The sequence below is a fragment of the Saccoglossus kowalevskii genome, chromosome 22 (genome assembly GCF_978046115.1).
Source record: "Saccoglossus kowalevskii chromosome 22, keSacKowa6.1, whole genome shotgun sequence".
Classification (NCBI taxonomy): Eukaryota; Metazoa; Hemichordata; class Enteropneusta; family Harrimaniidae; genus Saccoglossus; species Saccoglossus kowalevskii.
Window position 1 is genome coordinate 18,595,246 of NC_140662.1, and position 18,225 is coordinate 18,613,470.

The window sequence follows — 18,225 nt, forward strand, 5'->3', positions numbered from 1 at the left end:
TATATATATTTAATTTAAATTAATAATATATTTATTTTAAATTAAATTAATTATATATATATATATATATAATTTAAATTAATAATTAAATGAATATAATTTACATAATTATTGAAATGGACGGCATTTATTTGTTTTTCTCGTGTAAAGTATATTAAAAACACTGCATAATCTTCTAATTTACATAATTCTGGTTATGGACAGTATTGAAAATTACTTGGTCAGTTCTTCTAGGGTATGATTCAAGTTTTTCGAGTATATGTTTCACATTATAATACATAAAATGACTATGCGTTTTAACTGTGACGAGTCACTTTATGTGCCTATTTGTAATTTTCAGTTGGTTCCACCGTGGTTGTAGAGTTGACGTCACCCAGTTTGATTGCTGGAGCTACTTTGTTTTTCTTGGTTACCCTAAACAATAGAAATTAAATAAACGTGATGTATCCATTGATAAACGGCGATATATACATTCGATCTTCGGCTAAGAACTCAACCCCATCATAGATAATGATATAAAAAAAGTGCACGCATTAAATGCATGCGTACAACAATATTAACATAACTTCAGCAATTAGCATCAAACGAGGAGTTCAATTAAGATTATTTTATGCACCCCCACAAAGTCGAGCGTTGGTCAATAATAGCACATCCCTGGGATATTGTGCGTTATATGATCTTTTACGAAACCTTTTTTGGAAGAGAGCAAAAAAGTATTATCTTACTTTTTCCATACAACTACCGTCACAACCACGGTAATTGCAATACAAACACAAATAACGATCACAATCCAAACCCAGGAGTTACCAGTGTCACTTGGTTCTATCCCCACCATTCTAGGAGTTGTTAAATTTCCAACTATTCCAGGAGTTGTGACCGGTGTTGACAATGATGGCGTTGTCTTCATAGTTGATGCAATGGCCTGTGTGCATAGATCTACACATATGCAAATTTCATAAATAATTGTAAAAATTACAAATACGAAAGCTTTTAACAGAAGAGAGAAATCACTCCGTACATCAACTGAAATATCGCATGCATGTATCAAATCACCAACTAGTAGTTATTGACACCGCCTGTAATTTGCAAACATATTTACTATTTTACTCAAAAATATAATTATAAGACATAGGTGTCAGCAAAGTCATATCGGTTGTGTTTATTTTAAAGAATCATAATAATTATATGCTATTTATTTGTCTTGAAATAAGTTCAGTTATTAACCAAACGCAATGTTTTTTTTAAGCTAGATATCATGAAAGAGTAGCTAGGTATCATGAAATACCGACCTGGTTGGTGAGTCCAAAATGAAGTGGAATTTTCTGGGACACAAAGATGACATTCACTAAAGTAACTGGTCTCTCCAGGGCTATAACATCTACCATCTATCTGACAAGCATCGGACTGTACACATAAAGAAACACATTAAATATTCGAACACGATTCAGTTTCGCGGAATTGAGATGAGCTCAGTAGATCAATTTAAATTCATACTCACACGTTGAACGCACGTGCCGTCTTCTGAACAATTGACACATACAGAGTCGTACACAACGATAGGGAGCATGCTGCTTTCAGTTACACCATCATTGCTGACGGAAATATTAAACGCGTGAATAGGAGATGCTGAAGGGTCGGTACGTGAGTCTAGGCTTATTCTTGCGTATGTCAGCGGCAAATAACAGTTCATCTGGTATGCACTCATGAAGTCAGCAAGCGTGGTCGCTACAACACCCGTATCCGTCCAAATCCCGATGCCTGAAATATACTAACGAAAATTTAAATATATAATTAGAAGTTCAATTATATGTCAGCAATTAAGAACAATAGGAATTTGCGGAATTACTTATTCATACATACGTCAAGCTCATAAATATGGCAAGTCAAGTAACCCGAGTCAAATATCCCCGAAGCTGCAACAGAAATCCTAGCGCACGGTCTGCTCCGTATATCACAAATATTGCCGCCATATACTTCATACACTCTGGGTGGTTTACCAATATCTATACTGCAGTCAACAGACGTGAATCCTTCCTCACAGATGCATACACCCTCCATGCTACAGTTGCCGTGTCCACTGCAGTGACCCGGGCATGTTGCTCCAACAACAGACTCTGGAGGGGCTAATTCACCTTCGTCATTTGCTACCCACAAACTCGTGTTTTTGTACACCACCGACAAGCAACTGCTTTCCACCACAGATCGCGCATTGGAAGTGGCAGATAGATCATCCATCGCCTGTTGAACAAATTGTATTCATGTTTAAATTCAATATCATTTGTAAGTTTACTTAAAATCTATAGCAAAATTATTCAACCAGTACCACTGAATTGATAATCATTAACATTGTAGTCTGCAATACTACCAATAACTACGGTTGTCAGGTTGACGATATTCTGTTAAAAATTGAACTTTCGTAATCAAACAGATAAAATATGGACAACATGACGTCACTATGCTGTTCCTTTGAGATGTATTATGACAAATCTATTCCAGAGTTTCTAAATTAGAATTGTTAAATTATTAAAAAGATCTCGCGTGACATGACATTACGAGACAATTATGATGATTTAATGTGATGCGTAATGGAGTGCACTAACTGATCCCTATGTGTAATATTCGTATTCCATTGATTATCAGAAAGAGGATTTATTCACCTGAACGTCAAACTTGCAGTCCGCTAATGCATTATCAATATCGTCCGCTATACTTTCAACTTGTTCGCAATATTCAATTATGTTAGACTGGTGAACTGCATCATAACACGCCCTCATTGCTTCGTCTTCTGTGATACCACTAGGCGTAGGCCAGGTAAGGCTATCTGCATTGAAGTCATTGATGGATAAATCCGAACTATGATGTGAAAATATGGATTCATATACTACGTAGTCGTCATTATATGTTTTAGGCATGCCGGAACTGAACACTTCTTGATGCATGTCCTCACATGAGAAATGTTCAGTGCCATCATCATAACCTTTTATTCCATCACTATAACTTCCACAGACTATTATACTCCCACTTTCCGGGCTCTCAGGATCCTCCGCTAAACACTGACATGTGGGATATGAAGATGGAAGATTGGGATTGGCAATGGGCATATTTTCTTTATAGAAAAGGCTTGTGCCTTTATCGAGCCTGTAGACGAAAGAAAACTAAGATGAAGAGTCCGATAGATGCATCGTGAAGCGATAATCTCATTTACCGGAACAGCTGTAATAGAAAATCGAATTGCAAGAAATTACTTATTCACACATACGTTAACTCGTTAACTGGATATTTGCTTCTATTTTTATATGAAATACTTCTATGCCATTTGTTTGTAAATTGCTCTTTCACATAATGAATGAAAAGTTTTTGACAAGATAGAACAACAATTTACTCGTATGACTTTGCAAAATCGTCTGCATTGTTGTTAGATATTACATCCCCTGTTGCCGGGTCGATGTAATCTAAATCATTATTTTTATTCTCATCAAAAGAACCACATAATCCTTCTACACGTTCAAATAGCGCTCCATTGAAATCTATATATACATCGGGATAGCTACCATCTACGTATCGTACAAGCTGGCCGGATCCAGTGTGTACCTGTATTTGAAGATAACAAAATTAGTTTAAAATGCTGTAATGCAAATACAAAATCTAGAATATTGATGTAATGTGATTCGGACAAACCCACAACATTGCTATAGTCAAGGACATATTAGTACATTGTGTTTACAACATTTCTTCGCATTTATAAAACATATTTTTATTTGGACCAGATATTGAAATTTTCAAAGTGGGATTAAGCGCTAAAATATGTATATGTTACAGAAGTGTTCTACATGTGGTGCCACTAGTCTATTAACTTTGAACTTCGAAAGTTTTCTTGAGGTCTATAATTTGTTTAGAAGAATGGTAACAAGCAATACTATAGAAAGTTAATAGTTCTTTGAAAACGCAATGTTAATAAAGTTAATAATATACGATTTATAATTTCACAGACTCGTTAAATCAATCCCTGTGACAATAAAATACATGGCGCCTCGCTAGCAGTGTTACATCAATGCAAGATACGAATACCTACATTTGTCCGTAAGTCAATACTGTGCAAGATCTTACCCATACTTCTTTACCATTTGGTGAAATGGAAACTGTAAATGCTGGGTTACAATATACATGATCCCTGTGAACATAATATTTCATTGGTCCATCGCAACTATCAACAATAGCGACGTCATTCCCTTCACGTACAGCTACTGCACAATTACAGGAAGGGTTGTTACTGTTACCATGGTTACACTTTTTCAGACGCACTTCAACCTAAACGCAATTAGAGTTACAATTTATTTAGAAATATTAAATACTATTACGTTTTCTGTCATTCTCAAAAGTAATACGACAGAAACGGAAGTTAATTTAACGTGTCGCGGTGCATTCTTTGATTTATCCTGTGGCTGTATTTTCACAAGTGTCACGGCGTGCTGTTATTGTTATATGCCATGTTTAAAGATTTTTCAAATATCGAACCGAAAAGTCGTAACCACTTCATCCAAGACTTTGGTGTGAGTGCAAGGCAGTGACTTATTTTAAATTCTCTTCAATGATTGGTTAAGACGGCATTTCATTTTATTAATGTACAAATGTTGGCAGACGCGTTTTCCGAACGACAAATGCAGCAAACAGAACAAAATTATTTAAAAAAAATAAAAACAATACAATGTAACCCTTCTGCATAACGTGGGGCACAATGTGTCATCATTTGTATGAGCCAGAGTAATAACTTAAATTAGAAGCCGACAAATGCATCGTTAATGTAGTTAATATGTGTAAATATCTGGACTTGTTGTTGGCCCCTGATTGGAACCATTCCATATGGCGGAGAGACTGAATCTCACAATGGCTGTGATAAGGTCTAAGTGAAGTGAAATCAGTGAATAATATAATTGCACATAGCATCAGTATTGGAGCTTGGTTCAGGCTCTGCTTGGTTAAATTCAAAAACCTTAGATAGTTTAGAATAGTAACCGTTCATTCATTCATTCATTCATTCATTCATCAATTTAGTTATTAGTCTATTTATTTATTTATCCAGTTAATTTTTTTCAGTTATTTATTAATTGATCTAATAATTGATACAATTTTCATCAACAGTTTGTCATTTTACTTTACATTAATTGACATATTTGATTTTATCATTATATTTCTTAGTCATGCAGGCTAAGCTAAGCTAACATTGACCAGACTAGTTCAATATCGAACTATTTCCATGTCCCTCACCAGTTGCATTCCTGCAAAACAATATTTCATATTTCACACAATAAATGCATTTGACTTTTCATAATACTTTGTATATGTATTTCTGTACATTAGTATTAATTTAATTTTCTTAAGTTACGGTTGAAATATTGTTTTTTTCAAATTAGGCTAAGCAAACAAGCCACGTTGTCTTCAACTACGTATCCATCTTGTTGCGAAGGATCTAAATCTGACAAAACATTGCTTTGAAAAGTCAAAATGAAAAGATTATCAACATCCTGGAAGTTTATAAAAATAATTAAGTAGCGAATTGCTCTCAGGTTGAACGAGGGTGCTGAAAATCGCACACCACCAAAAAGCACTAAGAAGTGGGTAATGATGTAGCCTAACGTTATCCGGTGACGTGTTTCAAGTACATTTTTAATGACTAATAAGTTGATATTCAGGATTACTAACCTAACCTATCCTTTCAATATTTCTTTAAAAATACCCCAACTTGCAGATTCATGACCCAGGTCTAGATAATTAGTTATTAAACCTCACGCAAATATATCATATTATTGAAGGGAGTGACAATGTACACGTAAACAGTTTCGTACACCATCAAACTGCAATCGACCGAAGGGTTTCTGAGTTCTATGGACTGAACTCGTACCAGCTTAGACATTAATATTACACATGTAAACAAACAAATAAATAAAATAAATAGGAAACAATTTTAATGACATGTTAATTGGTAGATCAGATAACCTAATTACATACTTTAAGGAGAGAACCATAACAACGTGATTATTATGTTTTAGACATATATGTAGATGAGACATGTCGCGTCTGAAAACATAATTACCTCCAATTATGAACGTTAGTAAGCATATTGATCAACGAATGATACCTACAAGAATTATATACACCATTGACCACCAGTCGTTCATATAATAATGTCATAAAGACCGTTTCAAACTTGTTTGACGTTTCTAGTTTATACTGACTTCACATACCGTAAAATTAAACATTTCAAATCCCTCTTTTTCTTTGACCATTACGTAATCATCAACTCCATACCAATCATAATATCTGTGCACAAAGATACACGGTTAAATTTCACGACATTTCAAATCTACTTCAAATAACGTTGTCATCGCGCTGCATGATTTTCTAGGATACCTTTAAGATGACAATGACATATCTCGACAGTAATAACCTTAATACTTACGTGCCGTCAAATGTAGTGTAATGAGGGTCACCAGTGGCTCTACATTGACCAGCATGTTGTTTATTCACATGTACCTACAAATATATTGAATACATTTTTTTTATTAATTTTACGGTTTATTGTTTTGTAGAGGATTTCAGTTCGTATGGTAGCTTACCGTGACTTCTCCGGGGGCGTATCCTACGTAATATGACGGGTTAGAGCTATCGAATGTGTCGAACGCTAATATGTACACTCCCGCTTCATATGCTGGTTCATTAGGATGGCATACAATGTCTATAGTCTCAATTGTTCCCACAATGTAATCATTTGTAAGTTCAACATAGCAGTCTTGAATATTGTATATAAGTTTGTTCTCTATACTTGTGTGAACTCCGACTCTTGTATAACAGTAATCGGCGTCACGATCGCAGACTATAGGAATGCTGCTGCTAAAGTTAATTGAATACGGTTCGCTGTTCTCCTCTAGGTAAACCACGGTGTCAAATATCTGTAAACACATGAATTTTAATCGACTTTAAATTACTTTAATTTCATATTTAATCAAAACATTGAGATGCAATAACAAATTTGCTAGCTAACTAATTAATATTAATTAGCTCAATATTAATATCGATTAACACTCTTGAAATGCAAAGTTGATACCTGATTTTAGTCCATATTTTTAGATGAAAAAAACACCTTCCGCGACAATAGTTATTTCATTATGTATATACATTGTTTAACATCGAGTTGCAGTAACACACGCGTTTGCTTAAAATTACCAAGTAATAGTATTTTATGTTACCTTTATCCCGGCAAAGTAGGAATCCCATTTTTCGGGACTGATGGTGTCTTCGTCAACAAATTTTGAAACAACACCGCATTTTATCTTATAAATAAATGAAATAAAAAACAACAACAGATAAATAGGTGAAATATTGAATGTATAAATCAATAAATAAATAAAAAAAATATTGAAGGAACTAATGAGATAAATAAATAAATAAATAAATAAATAAATAAATAAATAAATAAATAAATAAATAAATAAATAAATAAATAAATAAATAAATAAATAAATAAATAAAATAGTTGTATTCCTCGTATGTTCGTCGATAGTTTATTAATTATGATATGTACACTTGAGGCTGAGTTTATATTAAGTAATATGCTTTACTCACTGTTTGTCCAATGGAATATAACCCATCAACCGATGGTGATGGATGGTCGAAATCATCTAACGTTAATTTGACATTTCTTGTTTCGCCTTTCTCAATTACTAGGTTTTCTACTTGTACCAGTTCATTGTCTGCATACCAGTTGATAGTGAACAGTGACGTGACGTTTTCATATGTTGTAGGAGTGAACTCACAATGAAATATTGGTGTCATCAAATTTACGTCTCCGAGTTCAGGATAGTTCTGTTCTTCCATACTTATTGACACGACTGGTTCGGATACGAGCATTGGGTAAGTATCTGTAAATATAGCGTGGTTATACAATGACTTATTCAAATAATATTACGAGGGAGTGGCAAAGGTTTATACTGGACAGTGGGGGTGATCTGAGGGCATAGCCGAGAAACAAATCACCGATGTCCCGTGGTCTTACCTACTTATAAACTGTCTGCTTCAATGAATTGCACAATGAATTTGACGACTAAAGCAGTATCTCTCTAATATAATACTTTAATTATGTTTTATACTGGGGAAACTAAATTGAATTGTGGATATTTATGTATATAGATAGAGCTTTAATAAAAAGTCACTCAACTGCGTGATTCAATCAACATATTTGCTGTGCCTTATGATGCACTGATACGTACGTTGTAACACTTTTTAAAAACTAGGTTTATATTCGACTTCCATCACAGCAAAGTAGAAGTAGTAGACTTTGTACTCACCGGAACAGCCTGGGGTAAACCCATTTGGTGAAGTCTGTCCTTCTTTACATTGTAGCTCAGTGCCTGAAATTAAACATACGCCATTACTTCAGGACCTGATGATCTGTAGCGTTTCCATCCACCATCAAGGAGATTGGGTTTTAGACCCAGGCTTGCGGTATTCATATTGGGAGAAAAGCGTCCTTTCGGAGGGGGCGTAAAGCTGTGTCCCATGTACTGTCCCGATCTTCAGTGCACGTAAACTATCTTGCTGTTCATGTCGCAAAGAGTAGGTAGATACCCATCATGCACACGCACGTGAACACAATCGTCGCAACCTTCTCACAAAATTATACATGGCCAATTTCAACGATGCATAATGTGTGAACTTTTCATAATCAAATATCCCAGGTGCTATAAAATTGATATTTTTTCTCTAGGAATTAAATCTAAGGTGAATATATAGCTGTCATTTATTTTGTATTAGTAGCGTCAGTCCCCTATAATGTACAAAGATTGACTTGGCTTTAAACCGTCATTACTTACCTGCACAGTATGCTCTTGTGCACTCAACACTTCCCAACTTATAAACAAAGTAATCGCCGCAATTCTTTACTTGCATGGGGTATTTAGTGAAGCACCTAGTGCCTAAAAAATTCCCACATGCAATACGCCATTCTGTTTGGTTCCCAACCGGGTGTGTTCCGTCCATATAAAGTGGGATTTCTGTACCGCAGCTGTAATTCGGCAAGTCGTCTATATTGGTCATTTCACCACCAGCTCCACTCACAAACCGATACCATTGCCAAGGGAAGTTATCATCGCATATTAGTCCCGGGTCACTTGAGTCCACGTGGTAGTTAATACTCCTTGCTGGCTCGTCTATAGGAACGTAGTTGAAGCACGGGTCTTCCTCTGCTTCGGTTACTGCAATGACAACAAATAATCACACATCACATTAAGTTGTTGGACCCTCAAGACAAGAGGATTAGATACGCAATTGTGAAGTCTTTCCTCGTTTCTAATATTGTAAATGTTCAAAGAAATAGTATTTTTTATTGATGGAAGACAGCAATGGACGCTGGTAAATGCACATCGTTTCTAGAACGATGTTCATAAGAAGTTGACTAACTCCAACATATGAATGTTACATCTATAATATTTGTTCTCCTTGAATACACACCCAATAAAACAATGTGAAATGTATGCCGGCAACACGCCACATTCATGCGACGTTATATTCCCACTTTATTGCAACCCATTGCATGCACGTGTGGACAGTAAGTTGCGTACAATTCATGAAAAATCTTATTCAAGAGAATAGAATTTAGAGAACCTCGCAATATAAAATAAATGACCTTGAATAATTAAACCAATGTAAAATTATTTTTGATTTGCTGATTAGACACTTGATTGTGCACTGCTGCAAACTAGCTCCAATTCTCCGACTTATCAGGATCTGTTTGCCAAACAACCGATTTTTCTTTGTTGACTGGATGTTACTATCCATCAACGCATAACAGGTACGTACGTTAGCAGTTTAGGTTCCACTTCCTCCTCACATTTTAAAGTTGTCTTGTGTAATGTATATTTCTGGAATCGTTTAAACGGGAGCAACAAATTACTAGTCTGGAGAGCGCGATGGATTATGATTCATTTACAACTCTGCGACTAGGCTCGACTTCTGTCTCAAGAACGCTCTAATCATAACTAACAAAGGCAAAACGAAACGTTCAATATTCGGGGCCGCTGTGGCAATGGAAGTAGAATAATCGCCATAATTTCGAAGCCTGTGCATGAAAAAGAAAAGATTAAGGCTGCCAACGGGTTATTGTATGCCCTGATGTTGTCTATATGGAAGGTATGCCTTTAAGCTCAAGGGATCTATTGGACAGTGCCATTCATAAGCTATGTAAAGTTTTAACATGCAGGCAAACACTATACAATAGCATCACATAACCATGTTAAATACAACATATTAAGTTGGTCGTAAAAAGACTCAAACAAACAAACAAAACAAACATAACAAACCCAAAATATTGGCCATTTTGACAAACCACGTAACAGATCAACATTTTTTTTCTCAGAAGAAGCTGTAGCTATACATGCTACATCCAACTATCCCACTGATCGGTTAAAGCATTCGCGAGAAACATCACTCTGTTACACTGAAAGAAATAGTTTTTCATCAAATAATACAGGTATTGTGTATGGGAGATGGCTGTCTGATGTGGTAAAATAAGTAATACATAAACATTAGTGCAATATCATGACTTGCAACAAACCACGACAATATATCCCCTAGCAAACATTACAAAGATTACAGTTACACAGATGCAATGATTCCGGTAACATAAATATATTACGTAAAAACGTTAAAAATGAATGATATAAATTATATAGCGGCATACTGGGCAGTACTTACCACTCAACGCCACTAGCAGCGCCCAAACACAAAGTTGCATCGACAACATAATGTCACGTATGTGAAAAAGTGCGGATGTTCTCTGTCTATGTATGTATCAAGCTATCCGGTAGCCCTGGACAACTGACAATTTATTACATTTGATCGTGACATTTGCATCTGATAAAATATAACTGATGCAACCTGGTCTAATCAGTTCTCTAATAAATGACAACAATATAAGTAACTTACAGAGACAGCAGTCACCATAGAAACCGATGTTACAGCTACATCCGAACCCAATTTGCAGAGGTTCTCCTCGCCCATAGCAAGTAATTTCATCTTCACAAGGTGTAGTTTCTTCGAGGGGTTCCGTGCATTCGCTCCCACCACAGTGCGACGAGAACAACTCCGTTCGTGTTCTTTTCTTTTCAGACCTTAACCCACATGGCGGGCTGCAATGTGACCAGTCACTCCATTCTGACAGCGTGCAGTTTATCAATACACATGAACCACAGCATCGACCATCCCATCCCGCGTTGCACTCACATGAATTTGTTAGTGGCGTACCATTTCCATTGCACCCAGGTACGTTACACGAACGTGTCTCAGTGCTTGATCCGGAACACGAGCTCCCGCCACAGCTAGCATCCTTGTCCTTGCTTCTAGTGCGCGTTTGCGTTCCATCTGTCCCACAGGGATATGTGCAATCGGACCAGCTACTCCATTGTCCCCATTCGCAGTTGACGGGGGAGCATCGCCGTCGTCGACGTCGCCGCCACGAGTCTGTTTCCATTGTAATGCATATGATAATCACCAGTAAGAAGGTACACATTCGGAGATCCATTGTAACTGATTTTACCCAGTTCCTACCAATAATTGTCTACTTGTGTTTATTGGTATTTATACATGACGTTTGTGAATAATACTGGAATAAATTTGCATACATTGTCAGAATTAGGACGAGTACATACATTATTGACGGGATGCAGAGAACAATGGAAAAATAGCACAGTCACTTGGGGGCTGAAAATCAATAAATACTAATTTTCAAAAGAAAATCATCCGCTATACGTATATAAATAAACAAGTTGTGAAACACGGCACCTAGTAAATCGACACCCTGTCGGTTTCAAATGTCGATTTCTTACCTTAAAATGCGAAACAATTTTTTTAGAGGGGATCAGGTGTTACGTTAATAACTATTGTTCATAATCGCTAACTTGGTTTTATTCAAAACTGCACAAATCCCGCGTTTTCTGATGATATCCGACGATTTCATGAACGAAAATGGCCAGCAGCCAGAATCAAGGGGGATTCGTACTGAGTTCTGGGTAAATCAAGTGCGCATACTCATTTTCAGCCAATCAGGCGTGCCGTAACAGCGAGTATTTCCTTGATTTACCCAGAACTCTGTGCGAATCCCCCTTGATTCTGGCTGCTGGCCATTTTCGTTCATGAAATCGTCGGATATCATCAGAAAACGCGGGTTTTGTGCAGTTTTGAATAAAACCAAGTTAGCGATTATGAACAATAGTTATTAACGTAACACCTGATCCCCTCTAAAATTTTTGTTTCGCATTTTAAGGTAAAAAATCGACATTTGAAACCGACAAGGTGTCGATTTACTAGGTGCCGTGTTTCACAACTTGTTTATTTATATACGTATAGCGGATGATTTTTTTTGAAAATTAGTATTTATTGATTTTCAGCCCCCAAGTGACTGTGAAAAATAGGCATATCTGATGCGACATTATGACACAGTAATGGTTATGGAATATTATAATAAATCGGTAGAGAATATGGTACAACATTGGAGACGGTGGATGAATGTATAAAAGTTATTGGAGAAGTCAAACAAACGCCAGTGAACCCCCAGTGTGAATAAGCTAATCACAAGAACTTAAAATTCAAACTTAATCAGAGATCACATCTCAAAACACTATTGTAAATCACTATTTTTATCACACCAATTATAATCGTATGAAATCGTGATTCTACGGCCGGATGGTGTGTCAGGCACGGATGTATCTCAGTGTGATCACGATATCGGTGACATTCAGTAATTAATGGTATCTAGCCCTAGCAACATGTACATTGTTTATTGTTTACACGTAGACACAGATAGGCGACGCCGAGACAGAATCAAAGATGAGTTAACTCTATCCGGGGATTGTGCAGTTTAGTTAAATCAACGGTGAGTATTCTAGTATACATATAGTATATCGAATATTTCCATGAAAATTAATGGTCCGTGATAATAATAGTAATATCGTAGCACCATGAAATCGCTTGCACTCAAACCAAAATGTGTTGAAATATGTTAAATTGTTAACTATCTTTAATAAATGAGTCTTCCTTTAGACTCCGTTTTAGCTGTCACGCATTTACCTAATGAGAAACTTAAAACTCGTAAATTTGTTGTTGTAAATCCCTATTCTCGTCGCATCCAAATATACAAAGTCCGTAACACCAATTATAAGATGTACAACTACTACTGATGATTCTACAGCCGGATGGTGTTGTGACAAGTCTCAGTATTATCACGATATCGGTGACATTGAGTAATTAATGGTACTTCGCAGTACCTAGCTACACGACAATGTTGCCAACGCATTGTTGACCTACTTCATAACCTTCTGCACATTGTGTATTGTTTACATATAGATTAGATATAAACGAAGATAGGTGACCCCATTACAGAACAGAATCAAGAATGGGTTTATACTACCTGCTGATTTTGCTGCTCTGTCCAGTCAACGGTAGGCGTTCTATTATATATACACACTATTTAATTTATTTTATTTCATGTTAACGTGCAGAGTTTGGACATGACTCTACATAAACACAATTTTACGTGTACTGCTTTTATTGACGTACCCTTTTTATTTTTGTTCTGCGTCTTTTATAGTTGATTTCATCTGAAAAGGGACAAGTCTCTATTTCTATAGAAGGAAATTTGCGCAAGACTGTTGGCAGGGTTCACGCGAATTCTTCAAAACTATTAGACTTCCTTCAAATTTACTTATAAACCTATCCTACTCGGAGGATCGTTGGCCTCGGAGCGGACTGTATATCTAAGTCTTAATCTATAATTGATACTAGGTTTATTATTTACACTATGTTTCATCATACACATGTGGCCCGGAGTATACTATTCATCACCTGCCTAGCGGGCAGCAGGTGGGGTGAGGTGGCTGTAATCAGAATACATGAGAAACGGTAGATGCCGACTATTCCATTAAACAATGTATGATTTGTTGTATGTCTTCACGTAATAAGTGTTATTTTTTGGCCGGGCCGACGTCGTTCAAACTCGGCAGGCCGGTCACACCTTCAATCTATCTAGGTGGTAAAATTTGAAAAAAAGGATTTGTGAATACCTTCGCGCCAGATATATCTCCTCCTACAAATCTAGGAGCTAAATTCTCGGACATAGCTCATTGTAATCAGCTTTTGTGTGATTCCAAAGTTGTTATTTGTTTTCTTTTTATATCTTTTTCTTATTACCGAGAATTTTGACTTCAAAGTTTAGGTAACTTTTCAGCGGGAACGGCTATTTAACTCTTTTGTGACTGTGACTGTTATTATAGACACCCAAACGTAACATACACGGAAACTAAAATTTAGTAACTGTGTCATGGTAAAACAAAAGTAACAAAAATAGTTTCATATTTCACAATGCTAAGGAATAACGAAATTGTCATCTTATCGAAATCTAGGTCAAAAGGTCAACTTGCGTGAATATACTGAAGGGAAACAGAGTTCTGGCGTTTGTCACCCAATACATGAAATTTAAGATCTAATGAATTTTGGCGATAAAAACAATTTGTATATGTTGCGGAATTCCCGAAATATCGGATATAAAACGGGTTGTTGGTTAATGACGCCACTTATGAATACGATGTCTTAGCCATATCGCACTTGTTACGCGTACTACATTCTCGTTTCCATAGACGTTGAATAGCGTTCTAAAATTATTATTTTTTTTTTTATTTTCAACCAGCTATAATTTTATGCACATAATCTGACAGTTTGACCTAGATTTGACTGGGTGGAATATTTCGGACGTGAAGTACTGTCACAAAAAATATAAACAAAAGTACGATATTATTGTCGGATTTGCAAGAACATCGGTATAATTTTAGGGTTTCCTTTCCTGCATGTTGACTCCTTAGAATGTGTTCACGATATGTATAATTATTTTTGTTTTACCCAAGAAGAAAACATGGAAAGTCATGGAAATAAAATAAAGAGCTTCATGCATGAACTGAGTAAAAAAAATATTCCCGAATCGAACATAAAATTACACCTCTTCATGCATTCGTTAATTTTGTCCATGTTTGGAATTACGGTATGTTTGTAAATATTTGTCTTTTAATATTAATTTTGATTGTTTAAAATGCCAGAATTCATTCGTAGATCTCAAATTTCATATACGGAGTAACAACAACCAGACCTCAGCAAAGGACGCGCCAGTAATTAAAGCGGGAGGGTCGTCACCTGCGCACGCGCGGGAATTGAGTCCCAAGCGACGATAACAACACACGCTAAAAACGCAAATGCTCATGAGTAGACGCTTGTAAACAATGACACGCTGTGGCCATCTGACGCATACGCAGGTGACGACTTCCCTCTAACTTCGATCTAAAGACTGAATGCCCTTTGCATACTTTATATATTTGGGGCTCCGGTACCAATTATGAACCGACGTTAGCTTCACGTTCGTGTCCTCATGGCAACACACTTAAAATGTTTTTTATAGCGCAGAGTATCGCCAATGAGCCTACTGACGTGTTGTTATATTCATTGCACTTGAACATTTTTTTCAGTGACTATGAATATATTCAGTTGTTACATTTACTTACAGGAGTCGTCAATGCGTATGGCGCGTTGGACACCGATCCCTGTGTTACATATACAGCAATAGACGAACCCAAGCGAAGTACTGCATACAGAGCAAATCAAACATGGGAAGAACTGCTGTGTGATGAGAATCTACTTTCAGGATGGTATCGTTTTGTTAGTGGTGCTGGGGGTGAAATGCCCATTAATAACGATATACCTGCTTACCATTGTGGTACTCATATACCTTTGTATTTGAACGGCACACATCCTACGGTGGAAGACGATGTTGTCAATCGTACAGCATGTGGAAATTACTTAGGGTCTCTTTGTTACCAGAAGTACCAAATGCAGGTCAAAAATTGCTCATCATATTATGTATACTTTCTTATCAGAACAAGAGGTTGCTCAGAAGCTTACTGTGCAGGTGAGCTGCGCCACAATATTGTACTATTCGTTCGAAGTCTATGACAGAATGGCGCTATTCATATATTTATCTGACCGTGTCTTATTGTAGCATCGATGGAATGAACACCGTCCTAGAGGATGTCGCCCTGCCATTCTCAGACAAATCGTAACAATTAACTACCAAAAACGACATCAATGTCCCAGCCTACAGAACCTGGTTGTTACCACAAAAAAAAACACGCCGTATAATACTCTTACACTGTAATATTCATTCAATCTCATCAGAAATAGATAAAAAAAAGCCATTGTTATAAACTAGCGCTGACTGGTCATTTGATTTCACGACGTTTACGTATTGAATATGCAAATTCTAAGCTCATAAAGACAGGTCGTTCTATTTTGCCAGAATCGCGCGGTTTCGCGAGCTCGATGTAAACATACTCTCCCACGAACCCGTGTGGGATTGCACCCAGAATTCGCGTATTTCACCTCGACAAAATGCATAGATCTGATTGTAGGGCGCCTCTAAAGGATGCGCCCATCCGAGGTCCATGGCTTAGATGTAACAACTGGTCACAAACAAAATGTGGCGCTGTGATGCCAATCGCGAAAAATCGCCGATGCAATATTTTGCAGGCTTTCAACAGTTCCCACTCTTGCCAGTATTGTCTTCGGTATGTGGTCTGAACAAAAACTACAATGCGTATTTGACACATGAATCAATCATATTTTTACAAATTACTGTATAATTTGGATTTCTATTTACCCAAATTTATATTGTAGGCGATGAGTTGGAATGCCAGTCTGGGTACGTATCTCCAAATGGTAACTTCACGCCTGACTGTCAAGGTAATTATATTACAATGAATAATAATGCAGCCTTAGATTGAACACTTGTCTTTGCATTGATTTAATGGTATTGCTTCAACTGCACAGCCAGCATGGCACGAACACTGATTATGGAAAGGCGTTTTGGGGCTCAATGGTTTAATAAATAACCCATTTAAAAAACGTACAAAGTTACACTTGTATTTAAACTAACGCATTTCCAAAGGCTATTTTATGTTTTATTACCACGGAAATCATTCGTTATTACATTAAACAAGTGAAATATATATGATACATTTTTGCAAATGTGTACAAACCACACACGAATCAGATATTGCTACTGCGGTTGTTATCATAACTCTTGTATTTACGTTGCTACCTTAACTTACCATCTTCTCTTTGCCACCAATAGACACGCAACTTCTAATTATCACCATCGGCTTCGAAACTATTACTTCTAGTTGTCACCATCCCCAAAAGCAAAATGTAGTTGTATCTAATGCATAATGAACAAAGTTCGCGCAAGCGCATAACGACAGCGTTATTTTGTCAGTGTCGGAAAAGGCAGCTCCCATTTGTAACCAGCGCACACATTGCACATAAAGACCGCGTTCCTTTCCTCCCCATTGGAAACGGAAAATCGCATACTTGATCAGAGCTCATACATACAAACATATGTTTGATTTCTTCATGCATAAATTCACACGATCATGATTATCCTAGAATCAATAAAACGGCACAATCACACACAATATCTTATTACCGTAGCCGCAAATGTGACATACAACAACTCCAATATATATAGCTGTTTATATCTAAATCTACATTGGCGAAGGCTAATAAGAAAATCAACAATAACTACACGTTGTTGCTTTGTCTATTACAGATTTAGACGAATGTACTAGAGATGTCCATTCCTGCCATCAAATATGTGTTAACACGGCTGGGTCGTATTATTGTGAGTGTATGGATGGATATATACTGAATACCGATGGTTATTCTTGTTCACAGACAGGAGCATCAACTTCGGCGAATGTATCAGATGGAATATGTAAAACTCACCACTGCTCATTGATTTTATACTTCTTTATTTACAACCTCATTCACTAGATGTTTAGCAGTTTCCTTATATATCCTTATAGCTAAAATAAAACAGGACAGAACACAATAGGGAATAATTCATTTTATTGTCGCTGGCTTGATGACATTTTAACGGACAAAGTTTTCACAAACTAACACTGTGTTTGAAATAATCATACTCGTGGTGAAGTATGTATATGGGGGTAGAGTGATTCTTATTTTAATGTGAATCAAAACATTTTTGATTCTTAGTCTTACTTTCCATTACGATGAACGGTTGTATACATGAACATGAGTAGTAAACATAGTTTATATTGGATTTAGGATATAGTTGAACTC

At 36.5% G+C, this 18,225-nt stretch overlaps 2 protein-coding genes and 1 long non-coding RNA gene across 3 annotated transcripts; 1 reads left to right on the top strand and 2 right to left on the bottom strand.

Moving 5' to 3' along the window:
• Positions 1 to 323: 323 nt before the first annotated feature.
• LOC102810249 (von Willebrand factor D and EGF domain-containing protein-like) lies at positions 324 to 5,274 on the bottom strand. Its single transcript, XM_085495802.1, has 8 exons — positions 5,266 to 5,274; positions 4,108 to 4,308; positions 3,383 to 3,591; positions 2,658 to 3,138; positions 1,861 to 2,238; positions 1,499 to 1,768; positions 726 to 922; positions 324 to 414 (listed from the first exon to the last, which is right to left on the bottom strand). The coding sequence occupies exons 1-8, from the start codon at positions 5,272 to 5,274 to the stop codon at positions 324 to 326; spliced, it is 1,836 nt and encodes a 611-aa protein (XP_085351928.1).
• A 995-nt stretch (positions 5,275 to 6,269) lies between these two features.
• LOC146729091 (uncharacterized) lies at positions 6,270 to 6,742 on the bottom strand. The gene is made up of 3 exons (XR_014928179.1): positions 6,615 to 6,742; positions 6,458 to 6,531; positions 6,270 to 6,318 (listed from the first exon to the last, which is right to left on the bottom strand). It is a non-coding gene; the product is annotated as an uncharacterized LOC146729091 (long non-coding RNA).
• A 6,699-nt stretch (positions 6,743 to 13,441) lies between these two features.
• Positions 13,442 to 17,974, top strand: LOC100372128 (oncoprotein-induced transcript 3 protein-like). Its single transcript, XM_002736624.2, has 4 exons — positions 13,442 to 13,487; positions 15,596 to 15,997; positions 16,762 to 16,827; positions 17,693 to 17,974. Exons 1-4 carry the CDS (start codon positions 13,442 to 13,444, stop codon positions 17,914 to 17,916), a joined length of 738 nt encoding a protein of 245 aa, XP_002736670.1. The 3' UTR covers positions 17,917 to 17,974.
• Positions 17,975 to 18,225: the final 251 nt, after the last annotated feature.

Bases quoted from the DNA above. Each gene is read 5' to 3' on its own strand.
- LOC102810249 (XM_085495802.1), bottom strand. The intron at 3,139-3,382 runs GTAAATTGTTGT...TTTCGTCTACAG, and splicing joins GATTTTGCAAAGTCATACGA to GCTCGATAAAGGCACAAGCC. The intron at 415-725 runs GTAAGATAATAC...TCTATTGTTTAG, and splicing joins ACGGTAGTTGTATGGAAAAA to GGTAACCAAGAAAAACAAAG.
- LOC100372128 (XM_002736624.2), top strand. From the start codon at position 13,442: ATGGGTTTATACTACCTGCTGATTTTGCTGCTCTGTCCAGTCAACG. The intron at 13,488-15,595 runs GTAGGCGTTCTA...ATTTACTTACAG, and splicing joins GCTGCTCTGTCCAGTCAACG to GAGTCGTCAATGCGTATGGC. The intron at 15,998-16,761 runs GTGAGCTGCGCC...TTTATATTGTAG, and splicing joins CTCAGAAGCTTACTGTGCAG to GCGATGAGTTGGAATGCCAG.